We start from the raw sequence: 9,391 nt of genomic DNA, 5'->3' as shown, positions 1-9,391 counted from the left end.
GTAATATAACGAAAGAATCTGGACCTGTTAGCATGACATTTACTATACCAATGTACATAAAATAACTACCCTGTACACTTAAATAAACTCCCCTCTCCCTAAACTATAAACTATCACCTTGTCCTCAAGGTGATTACTTAGAGAATAAAATCAAAAGCAATTATAAAGGTACTTATTGGTATTAAAACTATATAATATAATATTCACTAAATAATAATAGTCTAACAGTTTTCTGAAAAGTTCATCTTTGCTAAGCTTTTTGTTTTGTACTTCTATTATGATTTTTTTAAGTTCTAACTTGTGAATTCTCTAAACATGTAGTATATGCTGCAGATGATAAATATTTTATGCAAAATAGTTTTACTTTGTAAGTAATTTGTTGTAGGTGTACATTAAAAGCAATAGGTTTGGATTAAAAGCAAATAAACAATTGGTTTATTAATCAAAGGAAAAGGCATCGGAAGCCTTCCGAGGAAATGCAGTGACATATTGAAGGGATATGAATGCAAAAGGCAACACACGATACACCACTCAACGCATTCCTTTCCGGGAACATGGAAACTTTTTTATTTGAGTAATACAAATATGCATCTTGACCATTTAATCTTCACATGTTTATAAGATACTCAATGTCACATGAACTAAATTCACTTAAATATAGAAATATGTAACACTCCAATATAGAATTGCCTTCTATTTATTATTTTTATAACAATATGAATAATTTTCATTCTATTTTTTGGTTTTCCACTGTAGTTTCTAGATCTGAAAATAAAATAGAAAAAATAAAGACATGAGTTTCAATCAATAAAACTTCAAATGAATTTTAAAATGATATCTAATTAAGTTTTGAACAATAGAGAAATCCAAATACACCTACAACAAAAACTCACTACCGAGACTAGCAACCTTTAAGTTGGTGAGTACCACCAGCAATATCAAACGTAGTATGTGAGTTCAAGTTAGAAACATCATTTCCTAAACATACACAACAACAAATTGGACATTCAAAACCCTAAGCGAAGTTAAAATTAGCTTCAACCCAAATCTCTGACTCTAAACAGACACGAAATCAAGTAAACCAGAAAATCAAATTGAAATGTACCACGATTAATATCACAAACTAATGAGAAAGTAGCATTAGTGATATAATCAAATACCTCAATAAATTGAAACTGAAATCGGCTTAAAAAGCTGAGAAAGATTTGAGGAATGAGAAGCGCAGATCAACGTAAATGAGAAGCGCAAGCGTGAAGAATCCGTGGGAGAGAAAATGAAAATATGATAAGCAAATCCACAATTTTGAAGAATAACATAAAATCCCTAATTTTGAACATATGAAAAAACCTAGCAATGATTTCAGAACACAAATATATTACTAATAGTCTCAATCGAATAATGAATCAACCAAATCACTAAACCTTTGTTGAGTTGTTGGTAATTTTGTGATACCATACCTTGTTGAGTTGATGATTGTTTATTGTAGTTGAAGGCCGAAGAAGGAGGTATTGGTGGCTCGGTTTGTGCCTTCGTGAACGGAGGAGGGCAGTGGAGGCCTTGGTGGTAGGTATTTGCGACGAAATGAGAAAGAGAAATGAGGAAGAAATAGGTGAATCTCTTGTGATTTGATATAGGGAATGAGGTCTCGGTGGTTGATGACGGAAGTGCTTACTGAGAAAATATAATAAAATAGAAGTTTTCAAGTTAATGTCCATGTCAAATGGAGTGTTGTGCCTTTTTTTCAGAGTAGTGCTATAATTTCAACAACTATAATATTTTTCCTTTTGTGGTTCACACATTTGAATTTAGGTGATTTTCATTTTTAAAATGATAATTTCAACATCGATATTAATTTAAATTTTTATATTTTAAGATAAAATAATAATTTAAATAAAAATAATAAATATGCATAGTAAATTAAAAATAATTTATATTTCAAAACAAAATTTATTTTTTTAAATAGTACTTATAACTAAAAACAAAAATAATATATAACAATAACTAAGACTACACTAAATATGTCATTAAGTACTACACTAGAACCATGATTACTCAAGATGCAACTTAACATGCTTTTCTTTTACAAGAACTTTAACATACTTATTTAAACATAAATCAATACTTCTTCCGATTTTAAAAATACAAATAAAAGCTAAAATATATTTTATTTAAATTTTGAAATAAATAATTTTAATTTTTTTTATATATAATTTTAAGACCAGAGTACTACTAAATCTCCAATAACTGAATCCACCACCACAGGAAGACTAACCTTATTTGAATTCGACGATTCAATCACTTTCATTAGTTCTAACTCGTTTAAAAATGCATTTGGTATTAAACGTTCGTCGTATTAGGCTTTATGCTAACCTAAAATCATAAGTTTAAATTTTAAAAAGAATATCTATTAAATTTTAGATATATCTATTAAATTTAAAAAAGAAAAAATTCTAAGTTGTTTTACAACAATAATAATAGATTATTCACAATCAACTCTAATTGATCAGATTAATTAGAAAAGTAATAGAATTAGGCAGGTATATTTCATTAATTTTTGTTTAGAATTTTAAGTTTTACATCATTTAAGTGTTTTTAATAAATCGTATTCACTTATCCACAATTTTTCAATAACTTAATCTCACCTAAAATAATATTTACTAAAAAAAAAACTCATTATTCCTAAAAAATTTGATGTTACCTCAACCATTTTTTTTTAAAAGGAAGAACTTTAGATCATAGAAGTTTAATAACCTTTAAAAAAAACAATAAAAACTACTTTATTTATAAAAAAAATTGGCAAGATACTGCAGGTAATGTACCTGTGGAATTTGGTGCGGGCATTTCCTTCGGAACATTACCCCAAATAAATCCTATGGAAAAATGTGATATTTGCTGCGGTTATATAATCGCATGTAATGAAAACTTTACCTGTCGTGTTTCCTGCGGAATCTGACCGCAGAAATATTCCTAAATAATTCCGAGGAAAAGCCGGAGGAAAACACTCAGACTTGTACCCGTCAGCCAATTCTCTATTGTTATAGCCAAAGTGCTATGCACATTGCCACAAAATTAGTACTCCACAAGCGCACCAATTTAAGGCATCTTCTCCTCGTCCATTCACTGCTTAATCACCAAGCTTAGAATGGAATCTATCTTAGTTAGCTATTACTGTTAATTTGAATTTTCTGATTTCTTGTATTTTCAGTTTGGTTATGATGAGTTGCACCAGATAGTTGAGGCAGTTAGAGCATAAAGCTAGCTATAAATACTTTTGTACTCACATTTTCAAATCAATGAGAATAAGAGTTTTTCATCCATTGATGTGTTCAATTCATAGTTATCAAATCTATTCACAAGGTACAGCATAGCATTATGCCAAATAACTATGTCAACACTCTTATCTTATAAAAATGGATCGTGGTTCTTATCTTGTGAGAGTTAAATGGGGAATAAACGTTTTACTACCAAATTAAAAAGAATAGAAAGCAAATATATGTATCAATTCAAGATATTAATGTAGGAAAACTACAATTAAAAAAGTTTTAGTATATTAAAAATACTTACTTTGTTATGAGTTAAATTTAGAATGTTCATGATGAAAGCTATCAATGGAGTAGAAGGGATCAATGTAGGAGATGGGTTAACGTTTACATGTTCACTTCACCCCAAGTAAATTTGGCACCAAAAAATTGCAGTATAATGTGGTTAATAAAGCAGAGTATCTTTTAGTAATCCACACCAAATTAATCCTTAATTTTATAGAGCATTCTCAAATAAGTGGTTAAGATTATGAATATTTAAAAAAAGACCATCAGTTCTATTAAATTTGTTAAGTTAGACTTTATCTATAACCACTTACCATTAATTATGTCTTTTATTTTAACAACTTACTATCAATTAAGTTCTTATTCTTAACCACTTATTATTAATTTAGTCATAATATACTTTCATAATGATTAATATAGTTAAATTTAACAAAGTCAATAACTTTGATGAAATATTCATAATCTAAATGACTTATTTGAGAGTGTTCTACAAAGTCAGGAACGGAGTTGATGGTTACTCAAATATCTATACTCTTTCTAACTTACAATAATTAATCCATTTGTAAAAACTATTTGTCTTAAAATGAATGATCCTTTTAATTTTGAATATTTTTCGGTCCAATTATACCGTTTAATTAATATTATTTGCATCACTTCCACGTTAATAATACAATAATACTTAATAAGAATAATTTGGTTAATATAAATACTCTTTTTTATTTATAATTTTTTTAATATGTTTGAAATAATGAAATTGCTATGGGTTGAGGGAGTAAATTTTTGAGATGTGGCACAATATATTGGATTGGATATATAGAACATTCCATATTTAGTTATTTAAAGGAAAATTAACAAAAAATATTCATACATCCCTTCTACACCTAGTGAAAGATAGAAATAAAGATAATGAAATAAACGAATTGTTCAATAAACGTGAAAAAATTAAAAGTATGGATGGATAAACATAGTGAATGGCATGTAATCCATATCCAAAATCGGAATGCCTCTTGAAAGTAACATTGGTAGTAGTTCTTTGAAGGCATGGAGTAGTACTACTCGACAAGATTTTGATTTTAATAATATGATCAAACCTTTGACAGCTTTTGTCTTAAAAAAACTTTGTGTTGGCGTCACATGAAAGAGTGCTTTCTAATGAAGATTGACCAATAATTTGCTTTGGTTGTGTGGAAAAATATATTGAAAACTGGATCTGGTGGCCGATGGTACCAAAGGCATAATGAGATGATATGGGCCATTGGTACGCCACAGCAACCTAAATAAGAGACCAATTATTTTTTTAAGAGCTTCTTTGTCCTCTTGTTTGGTTACTTTAAATCAAAAGCATGTATTTTCTTTATTTTACACTAACTTTCAGGCGAGTACTTTTGTACTCGTATGTACGTTGTATGTAATTTTAATTTTTTTAATTTTAAATATAATATAATGAATGAAATTCATTAAATATAATTAAAAAATGTATATTTATGAATTTACATTTTTTTTTGACAAAAATATATATTTAGTTTTTTAAGTTTAACTTAATTTCCGCTTAAGTCATTTAAGTTTATTTTGTTTAATTTGATCGGTCACTTAAATTGCATTCATTTGCACCATTAATTTTTATGATATATAAAATTATGTATGTAATCTTTTAATTTTAAAAATTTTCTCAGGTTACTGTCATAAAATTTTAAGATCTAATTAAAATTTCATAAGAATAATATAAAAAGTTAACTTATAAAATTTGATAAATATTTTTCCAAAGATTAGTACGAGAGACAAATTATTACATCATTTAATACAGATTCAAATTATCATAATATTTTAATTAAACTAATTATTATCAAAATTAAAATAAAAAATTAACAATATAAACATAATTAATTTAAAGAACTAAATCATAATTGAATAAACCTAAAATATACACACCAGTAATGACTATCATCAATAGACAAAAGTGGTTGAAACTGAAAAAGTATAGTATAGTGGAAATAAAATAAGCTACACTAAAAAGTTATATTGCATTTATTAAAGATATAAATAAAAAACCAAAAGTAATCACACTCCTATACTCTCAGTGTGCCTCTAATTATAAGTACCATTTGACAAAATTAATTTTCTCTAAATATTTTAGATAGTCATCCACACATAACACCCATGTATTAAATTTACTATCTACATTTTTTAAAATATATGAAAAAAGAGAATATAAATTATAATAAGGGACAAATGAGTATTTAATTTCATCCTATGTTAATAATACTTTCGTCAAAGGAAAGCTACACCAGTGATCCCACCATTTCTTGATCTTTATTGAACATAATACACTAAAGCATATATGCTGTACCAAAGGAGCTTCTTGTGTTTTTCTGCTTTATTTAAAAATAACAAAGGAGATATTTGGGACTCTGTGTCCTCTATTATATTAGGACAAAGGAAGTTTACAAAGTTCAATTTGGACATAATTTGTGCATACCGCTACTTCAAAAGAAAAAAATGATAATACTTTTTATTGAAAAATCAGTATTTACACGTAAAAAAAGCATCATAATACAATTAACTAGATTTTCATTTTCCAGAATCACTATATTCTTAGTAAAAAAAACCACTAAATTCTACCTCCAAGATCAATATTCATCAAACATACTCAACCAATAGTTTCTGATTTAGAGTGAGTTAATTAAACTGAAACAACATACACAACAACAATATAAATTTTAATTAAAAAAGACGTTCATAACTAGCGAATTGCTAATTATTTAAAATAGAATTAATTCAAGTGAAATGAATAAAAACAATTCATCATATTCAACTTCTTTTTAGTGGAGACTTTTGTACAACCAGAAAAATAATAGAAATTTGACGCCAATGATTGATTAATGTGTATAAGTATTGTAAATCACATGCTACCGACTTCGATTTGTGCTGGTCAAAAAAGACACTTCTTGTGACATTATTAGATCAATTTCAGACAGACAAACCAACATCGTAATTACATGACCACCAATGCAATACTAATTAATTACTAGATAAACATGATTTTAGTTGGCATCGACACACAGTTCCCATTATATATACTTGAAACCAACAAAGAGCAGCTTAATTCATTAACATACATGTCCCATTCAAATCAAATCCTCTATACCAACCTTAATTAGCATTTAGTACATGTGTTTTATATAATATATACACATTCTCCAACTCCAACATACATAGCCCACTCTTAATTAAGATTAAGTAAAGCACAATGAAATTGGAAACACAAGCACCCATCGTCTCCGACCATCCACCTCTAAAGAAGAAAAACGGAGAGTCGTTCTCGTTTCCGAGCACCCCGATTCAAGAAGATTCCGACTTCGAATTCGGGTCACTTACACCTGACTCGCCCTCCTGCACAACATCACCAGCTGATCAACTGTTTTCCAATGGCCTCCTACAACCACATTCATTCCCTCTCAATCTCAACCATGTTGTCACAGCAAGCAGCCGAACCAGCAGCATCGGAAGCAAGGACTCTTTGCTGTCATCCCGAAGCAACAGTACCAACAGCAGCTGCAGCAGTGCTAGGACAAGCTCGAGTGATAGCTCCGAACGACGACTTTTTCACAACAAACAAATGCTTTCTTCTAAATCTCAACAGTCGTATGGCTGTTCTCAAAGGTGGCATTATATAACGCCTGCGCCGATGGCTTTAAACCGCGACGCCTCCAAGAAAACGAAACAACAAGGGGCTAAAAGGAAAGAGAAGAAAAAGGAAAAGAAGAAGAAGAGGGTGTTGTTGCGGTTGCGATTTGTTCGGAGAATTTTCCAGTGGTTTTTCTTTGCTTGCAGACAATGTCATGCCATGGAACCGTCCAAGGCACATAATAAAGGGATTAAGATTCAACAGAGTAGTTAATTAATATTTGTATTATATTACCAGTGCTTACTTCAACATTGCTTCCATGGGGGACTTGTTAATTGGTTGTTTAATATTTGTTAATAGGAAGCTTATGGTATTTGAAACTTTTTTGGTCTTGCTTGGGAATGTACAACAGTTTTAATTAATAAGGGGAATTAGATGATTTTATGTTTGTAACTGTTCTTACCACAAGGAATTGCTTGTTTATTTTGCTACTGATGCAAAAGAAATAGAAATGTTTTTGGATCTCCACGCAATTATGATATATTGATTTCAAACTTTAAAGTTAGTCGCTACTCGCTAGGTGTTCTGCTAAAATCTCAACAATGCTTTTTTATTTCTTTTTTCTCAAATGATTACATGATGGAAGGACTTCTATTCTTCAATTAGGGTTATTTAACTATTTTTATAACCAAGGCGGTGAGAATTTGTTGAATTTATTGAGAAATCTTTTTAAAATTTAAAATATGTTAGCATATTTATTTTGTATTTTTTTTCAAAATATGTTGATTTTTATATTTGAAAATATTTTAATTTTTTTTAACATGGTTGACTCAAACGTTTTTTAGATCACCGATTCTAAGTAAACTATTAGTTTTACTAATGCATCAATTTAGGCTTTGTATGAAGAAGATTGGCCCAAGTGTCTTCGTCTCCAAGTATGTATGACATCAGTTTGGTATCTTTTGTGCCTTTTTTGTAAACCGAATAAAAAATTGCAAAATAAAAATCTTTCATGATATGATTGGATTGAAGAAAGTATTAAGAAATCAAATTATGTTTGTTTAACTAAACCCAAGTCAAAATCTTTTATACTTGTACTTTGTATTGAAAAATAATGTCCACTTTTTTCAATCTTCACATTTTTTTCTTATGTAGAGGTGGATAGAAAGAAATGACAAATTGATTTTTTATTTATGTTTATGAGTCCTATTTTTATTAGAATTTGTCTTCGTCTTCCGTTTACTAAATTTGAGAGTGAAGTGATCCGATTATAAACGTTGCTCCTTGTCAGCTTCATATGAACAATTGGGCATATATAAGGTGCTTTGAGTTATGTTGCAGTCATCAGAAAGTTCCTTGTACTGTTGATATCTTTTTTATTTCTATACTCTTTATGTAGGAGGTTAGGTCGGTCTTTGTTTGTTAAATAGACAATCAAACCAAAGTTTCTTTAAAGTTTATTGCATTCCTAATGAATCCTATATCACTTACAATGATGAGGGTCAACCTAAATTTCCTTTTTTTTGGGAATCTCAACCCATGGACATAAAGGTGCGCATTGTTGATGAAAGCTTGCTTCTACCTACAATCTAATGTATAATCGAGTTTCTAGATTCTCTAACTTTTACGAGCTTCAGTCTGATCTTGAAGTTTGATTCTAATCCTCAAAGATTGAAGAAATTAAATATTTTAGTATGTGCTGGTTTGAATTCTCTATTTTTTTAAGTAAGGTTATGCTTGCTAGTTATTTGGATGAAGCTAAGGCATCGTGAAAGGTCCCTACTAACATCAGGGAATGGGTAGATGAGCATCCTAAGATGTTGGATTTTGAATTTCAAAAACTATTTAAAATTTACAATTTATGTCACCGAAGATATTACTGGGTTGAGTCGCGGACTAGGTCGCTCTCTTTAAGACGTTTCGCGGCACTGCCCAAATTGTGCAAGGCAGACTATCAACCATGAAGTCCCCAGGATAAAACAACTCAGATTCACTGTATCGGAGTTCCACTGCACCGTAGAAAACCGTTCTAGAATTACACCCTCAATATGGCAGTTAAAACCACTCTCAATATGACAGTTAAAGTCACTCTCAATATGGTACTATGACCATTCATAACTACGGTATAATAACCGCTCAAAAAGACAACAAAAAAAACGAATGGACAAAGTGATTACGGCATAGCAACCACTTTAAAACCGAAGGGACTACGGCATAATAA

At 29.7% G+C, this 9,391-nt stretch overlaps 1 protein-coding gene across 1 annotated transcript; it reads left to right on the top strand.

Annotated features, from left to right (window-relative positions):
- Positions 1 to 6,537: 6,537 nt before the first annotated feature.
- LOC101508815 (uncharacterized) lies at positions 6,538 to 7,692 on the top strand. Its single transcript, XM_004510003.4, has one exon. The coding sequence runs from the start codon at positions 6,793 to 6,795 to the stop codon at positions 7,441 to 7,443; it is 651 nt and encodes a 216-aa protein (XP_004510060.1). The 5' UTR covers positions 6,538 to 6,792; the 3' UTR covers positions 7,444 to 7,692.
- The last annotated feature ends 1,699 nt before the right edge of the window (positions 7,693 to 9,391 follow it).

The sequence above is a fragment of the Cicer arietinum genome, chromosome 7 (assembly GCF_000331145.2).
Source record: "Cicer arietinum cultivar CDC Frontier isolate Library 1 chromosome 7, Cicar.CDCFrontier_v2.0, whole genome shotgun sequence".
In the NCBI taxonomy this organism is placed as follows: domain Eukaryota; kingdom Viridiplantae; phylum Streptophyta; class Magnoliopsida; order Fabales; family Fabaceae; genus Cicer; species Cicer arietinum.
The sequence above is the reverse complement of the archived record's forward strand: the minus strand, read 5'-3'. Positions and strand labels throughout refer to the sequence as shown.